The 25,941-nt window shown below is 53.2% G+C and overlaps 7 protein-coding genes across 7 annotated transcripts; 4 read left to right on the top strand and 3 right to left on the bottom strand.

Annotated features, from left to right (window-relative positions):
• Nucleotides 1–466: 466 nt before the first annotated feature.
• On the top strand, nt 467–3,987 carry AKAW2_81076A (uncharacterized protein; the record flags this gene model as incomplete). Its single annotated transcript, XM_041682168.1, has 2 exons — nt 467–1,047; nt 1,122–3,987. 2 exons carry the CDS (start codon nt 467–469, stop codon nt 3,985–3,987), a joined length of 3,447 nt encoding a protein of 1,148 aa, XP_041549037.1.
• Nucleotides 3,988–5,532: 1,545 nt separating this feature from the next.
• On the top strand, nt 5,533–7,278 carry AKAW2_81075A (phosphatidylinositol-3-phosphate-binding ubiquitin-protein ligase; the record flags this gene model as incomplete). The annotated part of the gene is made up of 2 exons (XM_041682166.1): nt 5,533–6,561; nt 6,619–7,278. 2 exons carry the CDS (start codon nt 5,533–5,535, stop codon nt 7,276–7,278), a joined length of 1,689 nt encoding a protein of 562 aa, XP_041549036.1.
• A 1,260-nt stretch (nt 7,279–8,538) lies between these two features.
• AKAW2_81074A (putative C6 transcription factor (War1)) lies at nt 8,539–11,650 on the top strand (the record flags this gene model as incomplete). Its single annotated transcript, XM_041682165.1, has 4 exons — nt 8,539–9,944; nt 10,002–10,285; nt 10,345–10,868; nt 10,946–11,650. 4 exons carry the CDS (start codon nt 8,539–8,541, stop codon nt 11,648–11,650), a joined length of 2,919 nt encoding a protein of 972 aa, XP_041549035.1.
• Nucleotides 11,651–12,388: 738 nt separating this feature from the next.
• Nucleotides 12,389–14,578, bottom strand: AKAW2_81073S (Zn(II)2Cys6 transcription factor; the record flags this gene model as incomplete). Its single annotated transcript, XM_041682164.1, has 9 exons — nt 12,389–12,525; nt 12,604–12,703; nt 12,758–12,861; nt 12,911–13,369; nt 13,429–13,696; nt 13,758–14,068; nt 14,125–14,319; nt 14,408–14,436; nt 14,568–14,578. 9 exons carry the CDS (start codon nt 14,576–14,578, stop codon nt 12,389–12,391), a joined length of 1,614 nt encoding a protein of 537 aa, XP_041549034.1.
• A 2,452-nt stretch (nt 14,579–17,030) lies between these two features.
• On the top strand, nt 17,031–19,171 carry AKAW2_81072A (putative MFS transporter Fmp42; the record flags this gene model as incomplete). The annotated part of the gene is made up of 3 exons (XM_041682163.1): nt 17,031–17,418; nt 17,470–17,632; nt 17,692–19,171. 3 exons carry the CDS (start codon nt 17,031–17,033, stop codon nt 19,169–19,171), a joined length of 2,031 nt encoding a protein of 676 aa, XP_041549033.1.
• An 874-nt stretch (nt 19,172–20,045) lies between these two features.
• Nucleotides 20,046–22,152, bottom strand: AKAW2_81071S (uncharacterized protein; the record flags this gene model as incomplete). Its single annotated transcript, XM_041682162.1, has 3 exons — nt 20,046–20,784; nt 20,850–21,357; nt 21,426–22,152. The coding sequence occupies 3 exons, from the start codon at nt 22,150–22,152 to the stop codon at nt 20,046–20,048; spliced, it is 1,974 nt and encodes a 657-aa protein (XP_041549032.1).
• Nucleotides 22,153–24,273: 2,121 nt separating this feature from the next.
• On the bottom strand, nt 24,274–25,715 carry AKAW2_81070S (putative acetamidase; the record flags this gene model as incomplete). Its single annotated transcript, XM_041682161.1, has 3 exons — nt 24,274–25,097; nt 25,156–25,626; nt 25,691–25,715. The coding sequence occupies 3 exons, from the start codon at nt 25,713–25,715 to the stop codon at nt 24,274–24,276; spliced, it is 1,320 nt and encodes a 439-aa protein (XP_041549031.1).
• Between the last annotated feature and the right edge of the window lie 226 nt (nt 25,716–25,941).

Below are 25,941 nucleotides of genomic sequence, written 5' to 3'. Positions count from 1 at the left end.
TCGGGCTTCCCACTCGTTCTACTCTCTCTCTCCACTAACCAACTGCTGCTGCTGACTTCCCGTGTTTACTGCCTCACCTTCCGAGCCTGGCCTATTCCCCTCCCCGCCAACCCCCGAAGTGATGGTGCGCATCCCCTACATCACCAACCTGGGGGAGATCGAGGAGTAATCCACTCCTGTTCTCGAATAGCCCATCATCCACAAGCCACCCTGCCATTTCCCTCATCCCAGCTTCAGCTTCCCCTTCCCTCGCCGACCTCGCCCGTTTTTAATCCTATCTACCGTACCGTTCATTCGCTGAATCTCGACCGGGAAACGTCACTCGCTATACTTGGAGCCTGATCAGGTACCCGAGGTCCTGGATTTATTGGCATTCTCCGACACTGCTTGGACAACGTGGATTGAATCATTTACGGGGGGACTGACCTCCCCGAGGAGGTCATCCCGTTCGCTGTCGATGGCCGAAATGTCTGTACGTTGCGACGCGAGATGGCACCATGATGCAGGTTCAGCTGTCGGGACCAGAAGACAGGGTATCCAAGGTTTCGGGTTCGTGCAGAATCAGCAAACGACGCGACGATGGCGATGGCGCAGAGATCGATCATGGGTCAGTGGTATTAGCTTGATGCTGGTTGTGTTGTTGATATCTTGGATACCTCCTGCCTCTGCGGTGTTACTGGACTTCGAGAACTGTCTGGAACCCGCTGTGATTCAATCGGAACCACAACAGCTGCAATTCGTCCCATTCGATGTCTCCGTTGTCTTCAAACAGCACGACTCCCTTCACCCTCTGAACATATCAGTCTATGGCAACGTCTCGGGAACTGCGAACGGGGAGACTTATCCATCGCCGGATGACCCCCAGTGGTCGAACCCGAATGACACTGTCGGAAAGATCGTGGATCTGGATACTGCCAACAACAAATACTCCACCCTTCTGTCGTCAATTGACGTTCTGAGCTTTTCTCCTTACAATGAACCGTCGAGATTCTGCGACTCGGTCTTCCAGGGGTCTTGCCCCCTGGGCCCCGTTTTCTATGTCAACTCGTGAGGATCCCGTTGTCTTCGGCGCTGTTGTATACTGGCATCGCGCACTGGCTAACATTATCCTCGCTGTATAGGTCGGACTTGTCCGCTTTGCGCGCCTTCTCGATTGAACACGACATGCTTTCCTCATACTACTTTTCGACCTTGTCGTCCAGACTCGTGATCAAGTCTGGCGACGCTGCTGCCACGAAGCTCGGTTGTATATCCGTCGCAATAACCCCCGATCTTGGGTCGTCTCTGAAAAGCACCTTGGCTTATATTCCCCTCGTTATTCTTGTCCTGGTCGGAATCGCCACGGTAACAGCAGCGATCTATAGCCCATGGGGTACTACGGACCCCTTCCACTGGACTAGTAATTATGGTCGTGACGAAGATGTGCTCCGATTAGTAACGCCTGGATTTGGAGACTGCCTACAGTACATCCAGTTTGCAGTGTTGACCGGCTCTCTAACCCTGAATTACCCTGGTTTCTATCAGCCTGTGATAAGCCGGGTTGCTTGGTCCGTACTCATGTTCAATCAGAGTTTCCTGGATCCCGGAAACGAGCAAAACCCCGTCAAGGACGGTGTGTATGCCGTCAACGCTACCTACGGATTGGACAGACTGGATCAATATGTCGGCATGCCTGCAGCGCGTGATATTTGGCCGGGAATGATGGTTTGGCTACTGGTAATTCTAGTCGTCGTCACGCTATTAATCCAGGTGGTTTTTGGCTTGCGTTCAATCTCCCGCAAGATCGCCAATAATCCAGAGGAGGACCTTCGATCTAAAAACATGCCTTTCACCGTTGGGAACATTGTCCGCGTCGTCTTCAATTTTCTACTGCTCCCGATCCTATCAATATCCTTTTTCCAGTTGGTGATTGCCAGCGAATCCCCGGCATATTCTGTCGCACTCGCAGTTGTGGTCATAGTGATCCTGGCAGCCTTCTCTCTTTGGACAGTGCGGCTCATTGCGAACACTCGGCCCAAGTCCTATCTTTTCGACGATCTTTCGACCGTACTACTCTACGGCCCGCTTTACAACACTTTCTGTGACGATGCAGCTGCCTTCGCTTTGGTGCCAATATTTCTTACGTTCGTTCGTGGTATTGCAATTGGGGCGCTGCAGCCCTCCGGCATTGCCCAGATCGTACTACTGGCTATCTGCGAGGTGGTGTCGATTTTGACACTGATAGCTTTCAAACCGTTCCCGTCGCCAACGTCGATGAACCTCTACCATGCATGCTTTTCCATCGTTCGCTTCCTGACGATCTTGCTCAGCGTCGTTTTTGTTCCTTCGTTGAACATCTCACAGGCCGCTCGAGGATGGATTGGCTATATCATTCTGTTCCTTCATGCGCTTGTCATGGTATTCGGATTCTTTTTGAACGCTTTGCAGACCCTTATCGAAGTCATTGCACGACTCGCCGGTGCGGGTGGTTACGAAGGAGGTGTTACCCGCGGTGGCCTGGTTAAGGTATTCGGTATGCGGCAACTGTCACGGCGTGTGCCTAGACAAAGCGTCGCCACTCGTCAAAGCATGGGATCTGAAGCTGCCATGCTAGCGCACACCGATGACAGGCTGTCATCCCAGTTTGACGGATCGAGACCTCGTAGTCTTTCCGGAAGCTCAGCCATGCTTTTGAACCGTGCTGGTGCAAGTGAAGGGCGGGCTAGTGCAATTTTTGATTCCGGCAGCGCGCATGGCGGAAACCACAGTCGGGCTAACAGTAGCGGCTTCTTTACGCCCTCAACACCCGGTGGCTTTGCTGCTGGGTATCAAACCCCAGGAAGTAACTCCCCGAAGAGCGGTCCCGTCTTTGCGATGCATCCGCATGACCCTTACTATCGGCCTCCGCGGCCTCGCAAGAAGGTCGTGGATATGGGAGCTGCCGGAGAGAAGGGCAGAGCATCGCGGCACACGCACAGATCTTCAAGTTACGGGGAGATCGATGATGACATTATCGAAGGGCCGTCGGTCTCAGGGAGGGGCACGCCTACTCCCGCGTATATTCCGGCGCCAAAAGATGACCTTGACCTTGATGATCCCCGGCAGTCACGCAAGGACTACGCGGTCCGTGAAGTTGACTTCTACTACCGAGTCCGGGGCCCGCCATTATCCCAATCGGGCACTCGCAAGTTGAAGACTGGTCCAGCTGATCCCACCGGACCGGTTTCTTCTGCTACCGGCTTCTTTCGTAGTCTGTTCCGTGGAAAAACCAAGGAGAAAGGAAAAGGCTTCGAGGTCGTGCGCAGCAGCAGAGCACCACCACCTGGTCTCTTCCCCGAAAGTGAAGAGTTCCATGACCAACATGAACCCTATCGGGACGAACCTGACGAGCAGGCTGCCGCAGAGCAGAACCGTGAGGCCTCGGAGGCTAATGCACAATACCGTGATTCGGACGGTGAAGGAAACAACGAGCGGTCTACGGAGACGCAGACTGTTCTGCCCAAGGTAGAAACGGGCGGCGACATTGAACTTCCGAGTCGCGCGGGTTCTCAGCGTAGCTCCCAGTCTCCGTCTCGACCGGGTGCCGGACGCCAGGGCTCTATACGTTCTCTGGCTCCGGAAGAGCTGGATTTGACGCAAAACCCTCTCTCTGTGGTGACAGATACCGCCGCCCTGCAATCAATGGAATCCGGTCACGGAGCACCATCTGTTCATAATCCGGGGCAACTCCATCCGTCGGCCTCAGTCACGGGTCGGTTACCATTCACTGCTACCAGCTCGCCCTCCCGAGATCGCAATTTTTCCATTGCTTCCACAACCGCATCCACCACATCAAGTCGTCGGGTAAACGATGGAAGCACACGTGTTGAGCGTCCATCCAGTATGGGTTACGTCGCACAGTACCGCACTCAGGATAATATCCACGAAGCCAGTCCGGATGAACCATCGTTTGCGGGCAGCGCCGCCGAACTGGTGGATGAAGCGCATCACGACGACGAGGCACACTGAAGGCAGCCTTGTCAGTCTGAAAGCATAAGCGAAGCTATCTTCCATCGGCATTGCTGTGGAGATGACGAATTTCTTTTCCCCACTGTGTCGTCAACAAAAGGATCATGTGCAAGGAGTTTGTGATATATGGGTTTGGATTTCCGTTAAATAAGCAACCGGATCCCGCAGCATTCTGCTGGCCAGCGTGTGTCTTTTATTTCTTTTCTTTCCCTCCTCTTTTTCTCATTCTTGTATCCACTTTTGTCTCATATCCCCATCTTCTGTCTAAACCTCCCCTGCTCTTGCATCGTGGCCCGCAGTTACGGCAGCCACGATTTCGACCCCTTTCCCCTGTAACCCGGCCATTCCGGCATGGGTACGGCCTTTTTGTGTTCTGCAATCCCAGCGTCGCATCTTGTATAGGTTGGCGGATTCATTTCGTGTATGGACTGTTAGGCAATATTTTCATTTAACTATAGTTGAACGGAGAATGGAGGATAGGCGTTTACGTTAGTGCTGATAATGCTAAATAGCAACAACTATGCTAGTGAAATATTTACACCCATACTTAGAGGATAGAGCGATTGTAATCCATTGTTAAAGGATAAGTGTTGAGATACGGGGCATGTGAAATCATCGACGGCAGCATAACCCGAGCACCAGCCTATCTCTCCTTGAAGAGAAGAGAGGTCCCCCGGTGGCCTGACTGTCAGAGCTGGCTGATCCACCAGATCAATGGTCAGTCCATATGCACGGTGTCCCTGGATTCTCCGAGACCTGGCTAGAAACAGTGATAGTAAATACTTCTGACGGAATTGGGCTAGCCTGGTCATCCCCTGATCGGAATAATCGGCGCGAGCCTCGTGGTTGATGATAAAAGAGGCACACAGACACACCCACAGATACCGAGAAGAGACAAAGAATCGAGCAAGTACTAATTAATTAACTTAAAAGCTCACCTCGCGGACCGCCATTTTGCCCCGCGGCCAATCCTCGGCTTGTTGAACGTCAGCCAGCGGCAAAGCGCCTGACCATCACGCCCTCACACACACACACTCTCTCTTGCGGATGGCAATCTCTTGTCCCTGTCGCAAGCCGCGTTGGTCATCCCTTTCCTGATCGATTTGCTGTCAGCAGGGAGGAACTGGTGCTGGTGTTTGTTCGGGGCGCGTGCTTCTCCTTACCCCCCTCCTGGCCGAAGATTTGCCTTCGACGCCCAAAAGTCCGAACGTTCTCGATTGATTTCCTTTTTTTTTCAAACCTTTGCATCCACTGTCTATCTGCTTTTTTGTTTTTCTTGCCAATTAATCTGCCTTCTTCTTTTTCCTCCTCAGGTAGAAGACTGTACCCCAGAATCAGTCTTCTCCCCTTTCATCATTCACGCCTGCTACACGCTACCCGGACACGCGGGTCTGCCTTATCCCTCCCCCAATCCTGGCCTCGTCGCGCCACTCAGTCAATGACGGTCCGTCGTCCAAACGGCGGAGATTAGTCTCCTCTGCAGCGTCCGGCAGACATCCAGCTTCAGCATCGACCTTTTCTACGCCTGCTCCTTTCCCTCAGTTCATGTCGTCCCTGTCGAGTCCGGCGTCTTCCCGATCTGCTTCATCCACCACCACCACCGCAGCAGCCGCAGCCGCCGCTTTCGCCGCCCCACCGCCTTCTTCTGGTCTCAGGCCTCATGCGAGCTCGGAGCATTTACGGACAAGTGAGGCCGGTCCTGCACTAGATAGACGTACTGAAAGACGACGATCCACTCTCAGCGGGTCGGATCGTAAGCGACGGATAGTCAGTCTGGAGGCGGATGCGTGGTCGAGGCGTGCAGTTCCCGAGCCGTTGACGGAAACCGGGCCGAGCAGTAGCAGTCGAGCAGCAGCAATGGATAGCAGGCCTATTCCCCGTTTTTCCTCGTTCGAGACGCAGACGCCAACGCAGACGCAGACGCAGACGCCCCAGGATCCTCCTCCTTCGTCATATGCCAATCCCATCGATCTAACATCACCCCCACCGCAGTCCCGGCCGCAGGGTATATCTAGCTCGACTGATAACTACCGTCGAGGATCGTGGTCACGGACGGGTACTGGTGCTTACGTGGAGTATACACGGCCGCAATGGCAGCCTGATGCGGAGGTGACGAAATGTCCCATTTGCGGGACAACGTTCAGCTTTTGGTACAGGAAGCATCACTGCCGTAAATGTGGCCGGGTCGTGTGTGCGTCATGTTCCCCCCACCGGATTACTATTCCCCGACAGTTCATCGTGCGCGACCCCAATCGTTCTCATGCATCCTCCTCTCTGATCCCCCCGCGCGCGGCTCCCGTCATTGATTTGGAAGGTGATGACGCCGCCACCTCCCCAACTGCCCTCAACCCGGCCCTGGGGGGCGGGGAGGAGGTGCGGCTGTGTAACCCCTGCGTCCCAGATCCCAACCCAGACCCGCCTCGTGGGTTTGCGACGGTTCGGAGCCGCGGGGGAGCAGAATCACGTTCGGGCATAGGGCAGGGGGCTTACCCTACTTCATTCAGTCAATCTGGACATCGATCTTATCATTCCGTGTCATCGCCCGCTAATCAAAACCCCCACAGTGGAGGCCTGGTGAGTTTCAATGTTTGCCTTCTCGGAATGATCTTCCCCCCACTAACAAGATGACAGCAGCAGCCAGGTACATTTCCCTCACGACCAGGACGACGGACTGTAGGCTCAAGCGATTATACCACGTTTGGTGGATTGGGCGGTGCCTTTGCTCCACGGCTGCAGGAACGGCCCAGGCCCATTGATTACGGATCATTGTCTAGTTCCCGCTTCCATCCCATCTCCATGGGTTCCAGTGCCTCCTCTCGACCGCTGCCGTATCCGGGTGCGGGGAGTGCCAGTTCATTGCCCGTGTCGTCGACAGCCCGATCTTCGTCTCTCGGGGTAGCGCCGTGGCGGCGGCCTCACGTCGAAGAGCGCGATCTCTGTCCGATCTGTGACCAAGAGCTTCCACCTTTGGGTAACAACGGGGACGAGACTAGTCGGGAGGCGCATATCCGTGACTGTATTGAAAGCCATGGTCGACAGGGTCGCATGTCCCCGCAGAACGGTAGCCCAGCGGCGTCCTCACCCGTTCCCGTTCGTCTGGTTGTATTCAAGGCGACGGAGAAGGACTGCGTGGGACAGGATGGAGGGTTACAGGAGTGTACCATTTGTATGGAAGAATACGAGGTTGGGCAGTCGCTGGTGCGGCTGGAGTGTCTGTGCAAATTCCACAAGCGATGCATCATTGAATGGTTTGAGCGGAAGAAGGAGTGCCCGGTGCATAAAGTCTCCTGAACGAGCCTGATGTCTTTCATGTTGGTGTTTTGTGGTTTTATAGCGGGGCCTCTTTTGTACTGTGCAAGCTTGGTTGCGGCTGGATTTCCGCCTTCTTGTCGGTCTGATGGTGGCTTTGTTTTTCTTTCCTTTGGTGAGGCAAATGTTGTTCTTCCCAGCACTATTTCGCCGAGCCGGCGTCCCGGCCCTGTTGTCTGTTGTCTCTCATTCTATCATTGTTTTGCAGCTGTCAAGCAGCTTGGGGTTCTTGTGTTTGGTTGAAGAGAGTGATGAGTTTCTCTCTGGTTGGTGTTCTTGATCTCCCCCTCATGTTTGATGCAATTACTTCGGCGCGTGAGTTCTTGGCCATTTAGTTAGAGCGACTGCTGTTTCCCCCGGACATTGGACATTTACGAATGCTACACCTTTTACATACTCATTGATCAGAGACGTGACCGATAAGAGTAACTAACTTATAGATCGAAAAGGGGGATGAGATGGCGATTGGTGCACACGTAAGCAGCGATAGATAGTTAGGAATGGCAGCCTGAGGGTGTTGAGTCATCCATTCATCATTTCGAGCCTAGATAAGTATGGGATATGCGTCCAAGAAGAAATTTGATCTTCCTGGCCATTATTAATTGAAATGGATGATTTTTATGGAATCATTCGTATAGTTATATTTTATGGTCTGGCGGCAGATTTAGAGAGAGACGTAGAAACAAGAAATCGCAGGCGACAGAAAGCCGCCCCTCCACTTGAGGCTCCTTCGCTCGTCTTTTCGCGTCTCCGCGTTTTCTCTCTTTTCTGCTTTCTTCTTCTTGTCATCTCTTTCTCCTCGCACAATCTGTCGCATCAAACCCGGCAGTGAAGCACCATCTTCTTCGAACGTGGTTCCCGATATCTAATGCATCTGATCCAGCATCTCCTGGAGGGACTCCTTTTTAAGGCTTGAACACGCACCCGCCTGAGGCCTCCACGGTCGGCTGTCGGTCACCGACCGTCCGGTTCTCCGACCTTCGCCCAACTGCAGCCTCCCAAGCGAGTCTGGCGTCGTGCCTTTCCACCTCCCCTCATCTTCTTTTCTCTCAAATTAAAAAATGTAAGCTTGATGTTCATTTCGGTCTCCTTACTATCCCTTCTAGGATTAACGCGCGCGTGCGGCCAAGCGACCGGAAATCCTTGCCGGTCGTGATATTGCTCTCCGTTGGCCATGGCGACCATCATCCACCCGTCGTGCAACCCAGGCTGACGTGCCTTAAACCCAGTCCCCGCAAACCGATGGAGATCGATCCGCGTCTGCGTGCTGGCAGTGACAGCTCTCCTGCCGACGGCACCGCAGCCGGTCGTCAATATATCCCTCCCCCGGTCTCTTCCAGACATCCCGACCCCAATGCCGCCGGTCCCTCCACTCTTGCACGCCGCAGCGATTACCCCGAACCACCGTCCCCTTACTCTCCCGCTGACCAGCTGCGATCCGCCGTCTCGTCTGCAAGTGGGCCCGGCTATTACGGCAGCGCCGCGCACTCCCAGTCGACGCCATCTATATACCGAAGCGGGCCTGAACCTGGCTCGGTGCCCAGCACATCCTCTCAACTCGACCCCGTCGATCCAAACGATCCGTATGCCGAATTGCGACGTCCGCGCGCCTGCGAAGCATGCCGTCAACTCAAAGTCCGATGCGAGCCCGATCTCAGCCATCCCAATGGCACGTGTAAACGATGCGCCAAGGCCGGCCGGAACTGTATCGTGACCGTTCCCACGCGCAAGCGCCAGAAGAAGACCGACAGTCGCGTGGCGGAGCTGGAGAGGAAGATTGATGCCTTGACGGCAAGCCTGCAGGCCTCCCAGGGCCACGAACCGCACCCTCTTCCGCCGCCCGCCGCTCTTGAGCCGCCGCGCGAGGAGCACCCAGGAAGGCGTTGGCTCTCATCCACGGCGCATGCCTCTACTAATGGATCGATACCCTTGAGGTCACCTTCCAGCACGGCGGGGAGCAAGCGGCGGCATAGTGGGGAGATCAAAGAGACTGCTCCAGTGTCTTCTCGCACTTCGAGCCCTAGCGACGACCAGTCATTGTACAATAAGGCTCTCAAACAATGGCGGGCTATGGGATACGGCTTGGAGACACAGCCTAAAGATACGGTCAGCGAGGGCGGGGGTGATCTGATTGACAGAGGCGTCGTGAGTGAGACACTGGCTCAGGAGGCATTTACCAAGTACGTCGATCGAATGGCCACCCTCATACCTATGGTGGTGTTCCCACCGGGCACAACAATGGATGAGGTGCGGCAGAAGAAGCCGGTGCTGTTTCACGCTATAGTTGCAGCCGCGATCGGTACTATTCAACCACACCTGCAGCTATCGCTGCTGGATGAATTGTACAAAGTGCTTGCCGAACGAGTTATCGTGAAAGGTGAAAAGTCACTGGATCTAGTCCAGGCGATCCTAGTCTGCTGCAACTGGTACACGCCACCAGACAACTTTGAAGAGGTCAAATTCTATCAGTTGTCAAACATTGCTGTCTCACTAGCAATGGATCTGGGTCTCAATCGGAAGGCGATCCCCAAGTCCAAGCCGTTCGCCCTAGTCAAGGAGCTTATCTCGAAGAAGTCATCTATCGTCGTAGACCTGGATTCAGCCGAGGCGAGACGAACGTGGCTCGCTTGTTATTTCGTCGCCGTGCAGTTCGTCTCTCATTTTCCCCTACTCATCGTGCCATCTAGCCGCTAACAGCCATACAGGTGTGCCGTCTCTTTGAGACGCGTGAATCTAGTCCGATGGATGCCATATATGGATGAATGCGTGGAAATACTCGAAAAGTCACCAGAGGCCCTACCATCCGACAAAGGCATGATCCAATGGGCAAAGCTAGCCCATATCCTCGAAGATATAGCCGTCCAATTCACCAGCGACGACGCCCCTACCGTATTATCCTTCTCAGACCCAAAGTTCCTCTACACGCTCCGCGTTCTCGAAAGACAACTAGACCAATGGCGCCGAGAAACTCCACCAGAGCACTTTTCCCGTACGTCGAACCCACCAACCCCAACTCCCCAGCTACCTCACCACTAACCACACCCCCAGCCATCCTGAAACAAGCCGACTGCATCATCAACCTCTTCCTCCACGAGAACGCCATGCACGTAGAATTCCACCGAGACGATCCCAAAACCGCCAACGACGATCTCGCCAGCCCCACCAGCCCAGCTCACATCAACGCCCTCAGCACCTGCCTGACCTCCATCCACGACGCCATCGACACCATCTGCTCCATCGAAACCAAGGACCTCGTCCTAACCCCGACCGTCGCTCTGGCCCGAACCTCCTTCGCGATCGTCGCCCTCATCAAGATCTACTCCATCGTCTCCAGCCCAGACACCCGCATGGCCCAAGTCATCGACCTCAGCAGCCTCAAGACAGAAAACTACCTGGACAAGGTCATCCGTCATTACACCAAAGCCGGCGAAACCCCGGGCGGTCGCACCCCAGCTAAATTCAGCGTTGTCCTGACTCTCCTCCGGAACTGGTTCATGAAACGCAAAGACCAGGGTCCTGTCCTCAAGGAAGCATTATCACTGTACAAATGCTCTGATGAAGAGCGACTTCAGGTTCGATTACCCCATCCTACATATCCATCCCTATATATATACCAAACACTCAACACTCACTAACCCATACCCTTCAGCAACCCCCCCACCAAGACAAACAAAACCAGACTCAAGGCCAAACCCCCCTCCACCTCCTCAGCGAAGTCGCCATGGGCGATCCTCAATCCCGCTCTACAACCACAACCAACAACCCATCCCCAACCCAAACCCAAACAACTTCCACCAATAGACCAATCTACACACCCAACACCACCACCACCACAAGTACATACCCCGACCTCCTCACTACCCAACCTCAACCCCAACAATCCCCACCATCATCATCATCAGACCTCCCCGTCCCTCACTCTCATTCTCACACTCACACTCACCCCACCGACTCAACTGCCGACCCAGCATCATCAACCTGGGTCCAACAATACCCCCCTCCACCCCGCCAATTCTACCCTACTTTCAGTCCCTCATACCAAGATGTCCAAGGGTTCGGAACGGATCCGAACAATGCGAGTAACGGGAATGGGATGGTGGTTACTACTCCTGGTTCTGGTGCTGCTGCTACTGGTAGTGCGAGTGCTAGTGCTAGTGCTGGTACTAGTGGGGGAGGAGCGGCGGGAGGAGGAAATACGATACAAGGGTTGTTTGTTCCCGAGTTGGGTGTGCAGATGGGGTTTGATCCCGAGAATTTGTTCATGTTGGGGAATATGCTGGGTGATGAGATTCTGAATTTGCCGTTTCAGGCGGATGGGGGGATGGGCATGGGCATGGGCATGGGGTTTTATTGATGTGTGATTTTGGATGTGGTTCCGTAAAATATCTTTCATTCTGGGGAGGTGGATTTGTTTATATATATGTTGATGATATCCCTACTCTTCTTGGTTAATTATCTTTTTATCATGTGTATCTATACTATTGGAGTACACTTCTGGGTATATTTATATACATAGGAAAATGTCATAAACTACTTAAGCTAGTAGTACTTTTGTTTTTGTCCGATGGTCTGCTCGGATATATGTTCCTCATGTCGTGCTCCAGGGTCGAGGATCAGACTTCCATGCTGGTAAATTAACAACTCGTTCGCGTGCAGTACCCATTCAAGAGGCTTATCACAAGTCAGTGGGTATGGCCATAAGACCCACTCACTCAGCACGCCACGGCGAATAAGCGAGGTAGAATCCCAACAGCCTCCTCCCCGGTCCCACACGCTATTGTGATAGAGTGCGAAAGGAGCCGACTCCATTCGGCCGAGGCTGCATTAGCGAGGAAACAGCTGTCTTGCGGGTCGGCCTGCCAGACTGCCAGCGTCTGCAAGCCGGCGTACTCCGGCACTGGCTGGACCTTTCCCCACTTGCTGATCATGATTCGTAGCGAGCATCGGACAAAGCAAGAAACAGCGGTCAAGTGTGGTAGACCTCTGGAGAATTCTGGTGTTCAAGCACTTGTCGGTTGCCAAAAAGTGAATGATCATCACGACGCGGTTGAGAAACAGCACAAAATGATCTGAGTCAGCTGATCAACAGCTTTTACCTGACGGTCAAGCGCCACTCTTGGGTTAGCTTCTGGACCATGTATGACCATGGCCAGCCATTCTCAGCTTCGGTCCTCCGAAGAAGATCCAGCAAACATGTCTGCGCTAGAGGGTCACGAATCCAGGAGCCGCCTGGTGGATCAATCAATCAGTTAGTGGGCTTCCATATCCAGCAGGTGGGCCACAGCCAGGGCGGAAATTATTACTTACAGGCGCACAGTGCGTGGCATGCCATGACGCGCAGAGATATCTCGTCATCAACCGACAGTGCAATTCCGAACAAAATGCTTAGACTCCGCGTCATGTTTCCCTGAACAGCACCAATTAGGCTTTCCCCTGAAAGTTGCAGTCTGTGGCAGCGTACCTCGGTCATCTGGATATCTTGTGGACTAGGCGTCGAATAAAGGGTTCTGAGTTCCTGCTGCAGGATCAAAGCTTTCGCCATACAAATATGTTGTACTGCGATCGCTAAGCGGAACGTCAACGGCCGATCACTGATACTCCCAAGGGTACATACCATGGAGTGACCTTGTAAACCAGACCACGGGAAAAGGTCTGCCAATTCTTGGGTCTGCAGCGGAGTAATGCAGTGGTCGAAAAATATCCGGCTTTTCCAAGTCCCAAGTATGGATCCTTCGTTTCAGGGTACTCCGACCCAGCACTTCCATCTCCAGCGATGCATGCACCCCATAGCAGTGATTGATCGTCTCTGCAAGAAGCCAAATGGCTCTATGCGCCCAATCTCGATCTTTCTGAGATGAGTCGTGCTGCCATAAGAGGTACAGTCTCTCCCCGAATGGACTCAGTGTCAACCGCAGTGGTTTCTGATATGCCAAGGCAAACTGGATATCTTGCATCACGAAAACCCAAAATGAAGCTTCTGCGAGTCCGCCTGATGTAGCACATTCGACCTGAGAACTTATATAGACTGAGCCGGCTAGTAGATGACGCTGAAGGTCGTTCGATGGGCTGTGAGCTGCTCAAAGTATTAGATGGCTTCAATCAGATTAGAGGGCTTTGCCAACGGGAACGCACAGGAAATTTGCTCGAAGAAGCGCAATATCACGGTAGAAGCAAGAAGAATATCAATACTGATCTCAATCTCTTTGTTTTCCAGAACAGGCAAGAGTATCCCGATGCACCGCTCATGATTTCCATCTGCGGTATTCGGGGGAATATTATGATTTGTATGGGAGAGATGACGGGCTGCTATAGCCAAACATGCGTAGAGTAGAAGGGGATTCGTAGGTGCCCGTTCCACCACATCCAAAGAGAAATGTCTCTCATGATCGCAAACATCCAACTAGAAAGCGACGATTAGCCTTAATCCAACCGTATCGTGATCGAAGAATGGGGTAAAGCACCCATGGGCCGAGCGTTTTTCGGAAGTGCCGAAGGAGGAACGCCTCATTGAAACTTGCGACTTTCTGTCGATCGCGGAGCTCATCAAATGCGAAAGGTAGATTGACTGGGTCCAGGCGCTGTGGCGGAAAGGCTGTGGTGGGAGTGGTGTCACTCGGGGACAGTACAGGCTGGAGGGCATGCGACGATGTGGGAGTTGCCACAGAAGCTAGAGATCGACGCTTGACTGCGTCTTTTCGGGATGCTGGCGAGGGATTCACCGGGAGAACATGATAGTCCGCCGCTGTACGATCTGTTTCGTCCTCGAAGGAGACTACGGAGCCGTCATCAGTGCAAGTCTCAAACCTTCGTTCTTGCAGAAGTACCAACCCTGCGCAGGCATCCCAACCCATATCTGATCGGGAGGAAACGCGAGGTCGCTTTCTCCGTAACGGGGAGGGCCCTTTGGACGTAGCGACGGATTTTGCCCGTGTCGGAAAGTGACCTCTTCCGTCTTCGTCGGAGCTGGGATACACTGTCGTCCCGATCGCTGGCATCGCAAGCACGAGGACCCCGTCTTGTCACCTAAAATATCACGGTTAGAGGCGCTGAACTGGAAAGCCGGCCATGCCCGTCCGATAAACCCAGGTTTCTGCAGGGGGAAATGAATTACATTTGAGATGGCGTTGACGGCAGGTGAGACTGAACGTAAACGGTTGCATTAGCTTGGTCGAAAAGCAGCGGCCGCATGCCGCCCAAATAGCATCCCAACAGACTGGGCCAGGAAAGAAAGAAAAGAAACAAGATTCGCACCAGGGGACGCCAGAACTTACCACCCCCTCATCACGTTGTTGTCAGGTCGGTCCTCGACAGGCAGTCGCAACAGTAGCCATGGAGGGGCAGAGGCATCAACGGCAGGAAGCAGCCATTGATGTGCGAAAGATAAAGAGGAAGAGGCAGGAGAAAGGGGAGCCAGGCCGAGTCGATGTTGGACTACTCCGCTGCAGCTAAAAGCGACCGCCTCAGCAACGGTGATTAGGATGGGCAGAACAATGTTCAACGGTTAAATGCCCAATGGAGGATGGTTCATGCGGAGTGGAGCGCCGGCGTGATGGCCATGGAGCCCCCAGGGCAAATAAGGATTGGAGGGGCGAGAAAAAAGGGAAAAAGAACCCTATACAAAAACGAGAACGGCTCGAGTCGATCTCTTCCTTAGCGTGAACACCAGACCCGACCTTTTTTTGCCAGTCGCTCCAGGTTTCAGCCTTTCAGGGGCCCAAACCGAACCCAAAACATGGCCGGCAAAACGGTTCCCCATCATACCCGAGAAATAAGCCAGCGCGCCCGTTTTTAATTTCCCTGGATACAATATGGAGGGAGTCTAGCCAGGGTTCGGGAAATGATGCCGCTGATTCAATTGTCGCTACTTTTTCTCTCCGACGAAGCGCATGGTGATGGACACATACGCCCGCCTCTGATCACTGCCCGAAGCAGAAAATCCTCACGAGCTAAATGGGAAGTCCACCAGAGCCGGAACGTTTCGGTTCAAGCTAGCCTAGCGAGGAAAGCAATGGGCACTTTTTATTGCACCTTTCGTCAGGAGCTCCATCCAATTCTCAGCTACCAGCAACTATGTTCTTGGAGCTTTGGGGGAGGAAAAAAAAAAGTCTGCAAGGTGACGGACTTTTAGGGTGTCAGCCGTGCATGGCCCCGGTGGGTTCCAGCTCCCAACAACCAGCCACAGTGACCTTAGTATTGATCATCCTAGCCAGCTTGTGGGTTGTTAGTGAGCATCTCGGATACATCGCTATTGTCCTGTAATGACCATTCGACAGAGGCTTACTGCTTAGTCCCCCTACCCCTGCCACTCGACAGGTCTAGATTGTGACTGCCGGTGCCATTGGCGAGGGAACATGAGGCCCCCTGTTGAACCTATCTGTTGCTCACGCAGATCCTGGGCCTGTGTCCGTTGACTTTCCCCTTCGGCATTGCTGCTCTCCGGCGAATAGATTTGTTCGCATCACCAAGGTGAGGGGTGTGCCGCAGCTCCAGCCTCCGGATGGTCCGTGAACACTGTTTCTCCGCTTGTATCTAGCGTGGTATGGTGGCCACTGCCAATCAGAAGGGCCGGAATATTTTCAGGGCAGAGTTACTAGGGCGGGAAAAGCAAACGACAGCGCATCAGTCGAGTTGAGAGGCGTTCCGTGACTTGTCAACCAATCGAGCCAGTGGCCTGTCTGCGCAGGAAGCATTGCAATTGCCCATTGTATTGTATGATGACTGAAAGATCTAGATGCACTAGTCTCCTGATGAAGAACCTCTCTCTGGTGGCACCACCGATCCAGTGGTGCTAAGAGAACCCCGTAGTATGATGGTTTCTGGGATCCCGTGAGCACCTAGCACACGAATATGCCGCTACTTAGATCCGAAGGAGGAGGTTCAGACCAATGACATGGGGTAGTCATACAACCTTTGGCGCAGCTGCAGCCTTCAGGGAGACTGCGGAGGGTCTAAAGGCTTGGGGGGGCTTGTAGATCATAAAGCTACGTGAGCCAATTGACATCTGATAAGCTTTCCAGACCATTATATATTCGGACACAAATCGGTCGGGGGAAAGTCAAAAGTAGGAAGGAGTAGTAACTTAGCAGTAAGGGAAAACTGGAGACAACGGATGATCAGAGAAGATAAGATGAGCAGGGGGACAGGAAGCCAAAGGGAAATAAAGTTTTCCATCCATCCCTCAAAATTGGGGACGAGAAGTAGAGACAAACAAACGAGAGAAAAAGGAAGGAATGGAGGCGTGACCGAAAACAGCAGGCGCGGGGAAAGCAGCAGTCAGGTGATTGCTGGCAGCACATCGCCGCTTCTTCTTTGGGCGGCGCAGCACAGAAATCCCGGATCGGCGATGCATTCAATCACCGTCCGACGTTAACTCTTTCTGTGCGCCCAGATGCAATTGATCCTCCACTGCAGCAAGGGATCCTCGTTCCACGCTTTATCTGCCCTATCTACTACCCCATTCCACGTATCCTTTCGGCTCTTGAAGCTTCTCCGCCCCTCCTTTTTTTGATCGACGGGCCGAAAACGGGTCGGACTCCACAGCCAACCAGACATCGTCATAGCTTGTCCCTCGCGAATACCACGCATATCTGCTACTATATACATATCACACTATATATATCTGGTCGCTCGACGGACCAGAATCTTGGGGTAGGGGGATTGTCCGAGGTAATCCATCCCAAAAAAACCAGATCCCTTTCTCTAGCCATGCCTAACCTCTCATTGCTCACAGAGAAATGTCTCTCAATCGCATCTCCTTCTTGGAGTCTTGGGAACAGAACCCTGCTGCATTCCGCCGTCAGCCGAGACCAGAGGACTCGGACGATGAAGATAGATATCATGACCTTCCAGAGCCTTCACTGTCATCATCTTTTCAATCAAACATTAGTAGTCGCCCCCCCTTCCGAGATCGCCTGAACTTTAATCCTTATGCTGGACCCGGTTGGAACGAGACCTTCGTGGATGAGTCCGATAGACCCTACCGAGGTGCATCACCCAGACGCCTTCGGGCTGATGAGTCTGAACCTTTGGAGCAACCACAAGAGGATGGCACTCTGAGGCCACAGCAACCTGCGGGCCCAGAAACTACGGGAGCCTTTGAGGTTAGCCGCTCGAAACGAATCTGTAAGTTGCCTATCTCACCACCGAGACAATGCACACTCTGACCATCCAAAGTGCAGGTATGTATCGCAGTTGTATATTGCTTGCTCTCTGCAGGAGTAGTCTTTGGATTCGCGGCAATCAAGCCTATCTTCGTCAAAGAAGGAGTCTATCGCAACCTGTGCTCAAAGGACGAGCTCGATAGCGGCTCAGATGTATGCTATCGACAGGACATCCGGTGCGTCGTCTCACATACCGATCTGTATCGGCACATAAAAACTAACAGACAACTTCCAGGCTAAACTTAATGTTTACGGTAGCCGCCGTTGCAACAAATGTGTCAGCCTTGCCTGTAGGTGCCATACTAGACACCCATGGCCCTCGCGTGTGTGGCATCATCGGCAGTATCTGTTTGACCGTGGGCAGTCTTCTACTCGGATTCGCACCCAAACTATCCTTTGATGCTTATTTACCAGGATACCTCTTTCTATCCCTCGGGGGCCCCTTCATCTTCGTCCCATCATATCAACTGTCGAACACCTTCCCGACCCACTCTGGTCTGATCCTGTCCACCCTCACGGGTGCTTTCGACGCTTCCAGCGCACTTTTCCTCGTGTTTCGTCTAGTAAACGAGAAGACTGATGGGGCCTTCACTACATCGAGATTCTTCCTTATCTATCTCACTGTACCGATCTTCATCCTGACTGCTCAGCTAACGGTTATGCCCACAACCTCCTACAAGACGGCAGGAGAGCTTGTCCAGCAGGCGGAAGACCAAATCGTAGCGGAGGCAACTGACCGGGTGGACGAAGCTATTGATGATCGTAACGAAGGGGAACGGCAGCGCAACGACCGCCGTCTTCAGCGGCAGACTGTTATTAATCAAATTGAGGACTTGCTACATGCCCCTGCGCCCGAGCAGGACCATCAGTCACAACTAGAAGTAGAGCAGACTGCGACTATCTCTCACACTGCTGGCGGCGTCTGGGGTGCCCTTCATGGCCGCTCAGCCTTGCAGCAAATCCGCACCCCATGGTTCGTGCTCATCACACTCTTCACCGTCCTCCAAATGCTTCGAATCAACTACTTCGTCGCCACCATTCGTCAACAATACACCTATCTTCTCGACTCGTCCGAGCGTGCCAAAACGTTGAATTCTACTTTCGACGTTTTACTCCCTCTCGGCGGCCTGATCTCCGTCCCTTTTACTGGCGCCATCCTCGACAATGCTAGGACCCCAGTTGTGCTTGGTATCCTTGTTATTACAGCCACGGTCATTGGCCTCCTCGGCTGCATCCCCAGCATCCTCGCCGGCTACGCCAATATCATTCTCTTCGTCATATACCGGCCGTTCTACTATACATCCGTCTCTGACTACTCTTCCAAGGTCTTCGGCTTCCAAACCTTCGGCAAGGTATACGGCCTCATCATCTGTCTGGCGGGATTGGGAAACTTCGCTCAGACAGGCCTCGACACACTTGTCTTCCGCGTCTTCGACCGCAATCCCATTCCCGTCAACGCGATGCTCACAGGATTGACATTCCCTATTGGCCTAGCTTTGGTCATATACGTCTCATGGCAGACTAAAAAGCTAGCTGCCGCGAAGTTAGCCCAAGAAGAAGCCGCCGATGGAGCCAACGCTGAGAGTGGACTCGTGGCGGGGCACGATGACCGGGTAAATGCTCGGGACTGGTATGCGGATGAGACGACACCGCTGCTAGGTAATAGTATCCGGGGCCGTCGGAGTTCCTTTGCAGTTGGAGGCCCGTCTTCTTAACTTGCCTTGCTGGATAAGAAAGGCTTATCGCTCGATTGGGTCCATATACCCCGGTGGTTCTAACTTCATGCCTATACATTCCTTCCCCTGTAGATAAGACACATAGATAGTTATAGCAGCTGATTGGATTATCATTGTTTGGAAGGGTTGGGATGATATATTTGCCTAGGGGCATAAACCAGCAGTCTGTCTCTCTCTATCTCTTCCTTTTTCATTTTATATCCAGTATTGTTCAATCCACCCCACCCCACTCCAGATCGACACGACACGCCCATTCACGGAAAGGAAACAATAAAATAAAATGATAATGTTACTTCTTTAAATACTATATTTATATTCCCTTCCTTCCTTCCTCAATTTCTCTTCTTCCAACCAAAACACCTGTATATACTCGTAGTTACACCAAACAACGATCTAATGTACTGACTGCACTCTGGATAAAACACACACAACCCGCACAACGCACACACGGAAAACCAACCAACCAACCAAACAAACAAGTAATAACCACCACTACCACCACCACCAAGCTGATACACGTATCCATCCTACCTCACACTGCATCTTCTGCTTCTTCTGCTTCCGCTGCTGCTTCGTAACCTCGTAACTCATACTTATCTACCGCACACTTCCTTCCGAGCGGGGTATAATAATAATAACAATAAAAATAATAATGATAACGATAAAAAGATTAAAAAAAATATAGGGATAAGAGAATGGAAGATAAAAATGAGGCATAGACCCTGTTGCAAAGGGGGTAATGGTAATTGATGGAATGTAGAAGGGGAAACGATGAAACTAGAATGGTATGTATGTATGGATGATGGAGTGTAAGTGGGAGAGAGGGAGAGGGAGAGGGAGAGTATAGGATAATTCAATCCATTCTAACCATGGCTAGTTTCACCTCCGCCCAGAGATCACTACCCGGTCGGTCACAGGCACGATCAGACCAGACCATCAGACCGAGGAGTTTGCGGGCGTCGACCCAGGATCTGATGCCGTGGCTGGCGGCGGCTTGACTGAGAACGTGGACGAACCAGGCTCGTTCGGGCCGGTCGTCTGCGGCGATGCCGCCGAGGACGAGGACCCAGAAGAGGGCGATGCGGGCTTGGGGGTGACTCCAGGTGGAGGCGAGGTCGGAGATTTGGAGGACGTTTTGGGTGAGCTTGGCGAGTTGGCCGAGGGGAGTGCTTTGGTAGGGGAGGGGGAAGACGACGCCAACGCCGTAGATGAGGGCCGCGAGTCGGCAGGCCTCGTAGATGATTTCGTGTGGCTTGTAGGCGGAAAACCCCTCGAGCTGGCTGGCTGCGGGGAGGGAGAGGAGGGTGTATTGGGTGAGGTTGCGTTGGTCGGAGATGAGGGAGTAGTCGGGGTTGACGAGGTGGGCTTTGATGTGCTCTTCGACGAGTCTCATGTAGATATGCATGGCGTATAGGACTTCTACTAGTTCGGCGGTGAGGCCGATGTCTCGAAGGGGAGCGTATCGGCGCTCTACATCAGCGGTTGTGAAGCCGAGCATTTTCTGCAGGGTGAAGTTTCGCCGCTCGTGGAAGAGGGGAATGAAGGTGAATACGGGGGGCATGAGGAAGGTGCTGCAGGTCACAATGTCGGAGCTAAGATTGGAAAAGTATTGTTAGTTGTGATGAGAAGTGATAATTCCGGGGAAGATAAGACATACAAGGACAGGGTTGCAGCGAGCCCAGGGAGGGTCAGATTCTCGATACCTCCCCGTAACCGCACCATCTGCACTAGACCTTTGATATGGACCAGGTTCGGCGGAAGGGCCCCATAGACGTCCAGCCACTGCAGACGTGGTAGCGGCGGATCGAATGGCGGCGTCCGATGGATGCCCCGTCCGTGATCTTCGGCGACATTATGTGCCATGCAGATGACAGCGAGAATTACTGAATCACAGACCGCTCGACTGGGATTACTGACTTCCCGCGTGACGTTCTGGATGGTTTCCATTTCACACCATTGCAAAATCCGCTGCTCTTCTGGCAGGAAGGATTCCCGTGCAATCCAGCCATTGAGCCACCGAAGGCGCTTGTGAGATAGAGAACCAAACACGAAGGCAGTGAATAAGGTGCGATCTTGCAAAGCGAGAGGTAACCAGCTGGTGCTGGATGGTCGCGTCTCCTGACCGGGAGAGACGGGGGTTAGGCCGGGCCACAGGACATAGAGACCTACGGATACCATATGTTAGCGCTCTAAAATAAGAATGTAATGAGAAGGAACAGAGATGAGCACGAACAGTATTCTTCTGTAGCCGCAATTTCCGTTCTTGCCAGATCCATTGGGTTCGTATGAAACGGATCGACGGCGACGCAACCAAAGCTCTCAATAAAATCCATAGATGTAGCCGACGAGGGAGCCGGTGCGCTGAACGAATCAGAAGTCGTAGTCCTCTTCGTAGTTTCGCTTTGATCATAGGGTGTTTCATCGAGAGTCTGTTGCTGGAACTGCCAGACGGTCTCGGGGGATAACTCCAGATCTTCCGGATCAAACTGGAACCGCGACTCGCCTGCCACCCCCTGCGCCGAGGGCGGACAGTCGGCATATCCATATTCTGGAGAAGGCGTCGTGGAAAGATCCGATGAAGTACGGCGAATGGGGGTCCCAGAGGGAGGGGTGTGTTGTGAGGGGAAGGTCAGGGGAAGGGCGGAAGGCGTTAGAGCAGCGGGGGACGGAGAGCCGTTCGGAGGCGTCAACAAATGGAGGCCTGGACCGGGCGGAACTGCACCCTGTGGCGGAGACTGACTGGTGGCATCTGGGGACGAGGAGGACGACTGGGATTGATTGCTGTCGGGCGATTCTGGGCCGGACGAACGATCTTTGGTCTGGTCGGAGATCCATTTGCCCACATGGGCGCGGACCAGCCGCTGGATTTTGATCCGCTCCGTCTCAGATGCTGGGCGCGCATTGACGAAGTGAATGGCGTCCTTCTTCCGCCCGGCAGCGACACCTTTAGTAGACGCCATGAGGGCTTTGTCTTCTTCTTTTTCTGCTTCGCTTTCTTCCACCGCTAAGGGTCATTGCCGATCAAGAGCACAGGATGCGACGAGGACGGTTGAGCACGGTAGACGCCCAGGGTAGCATTCTGTTCCGGCGAGGCGAGGAGGATGCAGTGGACGAAGCGAGACGGGATTGAAGCGAAGGAGGGAGGTTTGTTTAGGCGCACCAGGGGACGAGGATGGTAGTGAGGATAGCAGGGGTAGTAGTAGTGGACGTAGTAGTGGTAGTCAAGGCGGCGGCGGCGGCGGCGGAGGCTTGATTGGGCCGCATCAATGAGGGACGGACAAGACGCGAGACGAAGGAAGAATCATCGGACCGACGTTTGACGCTAATCTTTAGGCTAATTAGGAATTGAACGCAGGGGAGTACTTGAGCGATATTCCGGGGGGGCGGAAAGGAGGAGGGGGAGGGACCAGAAAGAGGAAGAAGAAGAAGGGGGCGAGAATGGATGACGGAAGGATGGGGGGAGATTGGGTGAGCGGATAAAATTGGGGGAGGGGAAGAAGAAAATCCGAGAGAAATAAAAGGCAGAAGAGAGAGAGAGAGAGAAAGAGGTCTGGGGGCGAGAGAAAGTTGAATTAAATTAAATCAAAGAGAGAGAGAGAAGCGAAAAGCGAAAAGCCAGAGCAGGAAAAAAGGACGAGGGAAAAGCGGCGCGGATCGTCGCTGAAGAGAGCCAAAAAAGCAAAATCCCCAACCATTGAAAGCGTCCAAGCGATTAATTCGTGCCTGTCAAAAAACTAAACCATCTTGACTGAACTTAGATCCGTGTCTAGTTCTGCGACTAACATTCGCACTATCTACTAATTGCTCTAGTTTACTTACTTAGTTAGTTAGTTATGCTTGCTCTCCGATCGATCCATCCTCTGCAGTGGTCCCTTCTCCTCCACACCACCTTACCACCTCCAGTGAGCGTAAGAGGTGCTATCTCTCTCTCTCTCTCTCTCTCTTGTCTCCTTTTTTCATTAATCCCTTCGTAATCATATCATCTTTTCTATTCCCTCCAAAAACACCACCACCTTCTCTTCCTCTCTCTCCCTTCCCCACTCACTCACTCACTCACTCAATTAACTCACTCAACTCCCTCGCTCACCCCGACACCTTAAATCCACCTACCCTCTCTCTCTCACAAACACAATCCATGGATCCCAGCCAGCCAGCCAGCCAAACAACCAACCACCGGTCAATGCGGGGAAATTCCCAAGGTTGACCGCAAAAGTATATCCTCTTTTCTTCTGCCCACATTATCGGACCCATCCGCTGCAAGCTCGGCCTGACAGGTCACTCCCTCAACTAACTCACTCCCTTTCTTTCGTTCTTTTTCTTTTTCATTTTTCCCCTTATCAGTACTATTTCTCCTTTCTAAATTCTGCGCCTTTCTCTTCATTTCCGAGCACAGCAGCTTAGACCCAGCATTAACCGACCCATTTCACTGATGATGATCACTTGCTCCGAGATCAGCGTTCTAGACATGACAGATCATAAGCAAGCAGCAAACACTCGAAAGATTGTCTAGACTAAATAAAGTACCTCTTTCATGCAGAGCAAAATAAACATGCTTAACTGTACAGAATATTATGCTCTGAACCGGTCACAGACAAGGGCCCGGGCCCCAGGTCTTTACTTACTTAGCTCAGCTTGTTGCAACGCCATCCCCACTTAAGGTTAATGCGGCGATGGTGCCTTCGCCCCTGGAGAACTTTGGGGATGGGTGGCGTCCCAGGATTAACCTACCTCTCTGCCTTGCTCATCACATGAACAATGGGCCACCAACTCCCCCATGACGTACCTCAGACCATGACTCGGCGACTTATAACCTAATTCTCTATCCTCTTATCCTTTCCTTCATCAGTAACCGATGGGCTAGATGTGATCGGCCGCTGCTCTCTCCAGGCCCCATCCCCCTGCTTCTTCCCCGGTGACCTGGCCTGGCCCATGGTTCGGCCCGGATCTCGATGCAGAGGATAATAATTACTGTCTACCCTACCTACTTTCAGTCATATAGACTTTACTTTAAAAAAACAGACGTAATATTAGACTTCGTCCATTTAACCCCCCAATTTGGGAAAAACTTCCGGGGAATAAATTCAGTCAAGCTCAATCAATGGGTATTTTCCTCCTTCCCCAGTCACCGGGTCCCGATACTGCTCCAAGGCCTCCTCAACTGCCGCCATGTATCCCAGCACCTTCTCTTCCTGCCATCTGCGCCCCACCACCTGCACCGCGGTAGGCAATCCCGCCATCTTCGCCGCGTCGTAGTGCTTCCAGGCACCGTAGGCCACCGCGTTGTTGGCTCCCAGCTGTTTCAGCACCTTCTTGTACGGCCCTGACAGGGCATCCTTCTTCGCGTCCACGTGCGAGACAGGCAGGACACCGGCCGTGTAGTCCAGCAGGTTCCAGAGGAACGTGTATCCGCATGATGAGACCGCATCGTGCATGGCTTTGTGGGGCAGAGCCGGCGTCGCATTGACAGGGCAGAGAATGAAATCGTACTGCTGCGTCTCGGCATCCCACCAGCTGTGCCAGGTCGCCCGGAAAGCTTCCCGCTGGGCAGTGAGCTTCCAAAGCTCCGCCGCAGACTTGGGGGCAAATCCGCGGATCAGCGTTGCCCACTTCTCATCCCGTCGGATGTACCGAACCCAAAGATAGTAGAGATAACGCAGGGGACGGGGCAGATTGCAAATCCGTGTCAGCTGATCCGCACCAGGGTCGGATGGCTCAAAGCTGTGCAGATGCGAGTTAAAAGTGACGCACCCGTCAGAGTTGAGCAGCTGCGAGGCGAGGGAGAGACCGGTAAAAGTGTCAGCCGCAGCCGGGGGTGTGATCTCAGACACAGTATGCCCAGCGGCGGTGAGGGCGGCTACTGTGGTGGAAATCGCACGTTCAATGGCCGGCGTTGGGGGAACAACACCTGCATGTCGTCAGCAACGCTCAGCAGCATCCTTTCCGTCTCCACTCTTGAAACTTACCGTCGTTGCTCATGAGGCCGATCCTCAGCTTTTTGTTCTGCGCTTCGACTTCCTCGTCTTCTCTCCAGGAGATAGGGTGGACGGTATGGTCGTAGTTCCAAGGCTTCATTCCGACAATAGCTTTAGTGAAATAGGTGAGATCGTTCAAAGTACGGGCCATCGGGCTGAAGACACTGGCAACACCTTCCTGGCCAGCCATGCTGGTGTTGACTCCAACCTTGGGCCAACGGCCAGTACTACAGCGGAGGGAGTAGATGCCGCTCCAAGCCGCGGGAACGCGAACCGAGCCAGCAACATCAGACCCGATACCGATGCGACCACCAAGAGCCAGCAGAGCACCTTCACCACCCGTCGAGCCTCCAGGGGAGTATTCAGGGACGTGTGGGTTAAGGCAATGACCCCAGAGAGCATTTGCCGATTCGAACGACAGAAGCGTCACGGGCAGCGCCGTTTTGGCATATGGGACGGCACCTGACGGGATTCATCATTAGCGAAGGTATACTTTTTGCGACTTTCCGTAGTTTAGGCCACGTACCAGCATCCTTTAGCAGCTTTGCCATAGGACCATCCTCCTTGTACGGCTTACAAGCAAACTTGGTATAGCCAAGTGTAATATCGAAGCCCTTGATTTGCACCGAGTCTTTCAGAGAAATGGGCACACCCGCCAGGGGACCCTTGAGGTTTACTTCGGACTGGGCCCATGATTCTGCCTCAGGCAATAGAAGCTCAGTTACGCAATTTGTCTTCTCGTGAGCCTTGACTGCAACCTTGCCGTATGTGCGCAGG

This window comes from Aspergillus luchuensis, chromosome 8 (genome assembly GCF_016861625.1).
Source record: "Aspergillus luchuensis IFO 4308 DNA, chromosome 8, nearly complete sequence".
NCBI classification, from domain to species: domain Eukaryota; kingdom Fungi; phylum Ascomycota; class Eurotiomycetes; order Eurotiales; family Aspergillaceae; genus Aspergillus; species Aspergillus luchuensis.
The sequence above is the reverse complement of the archived record's forward strand: the minus strand, read 5'-3'. Positions and strand labels throughout refer to the sequence as shown.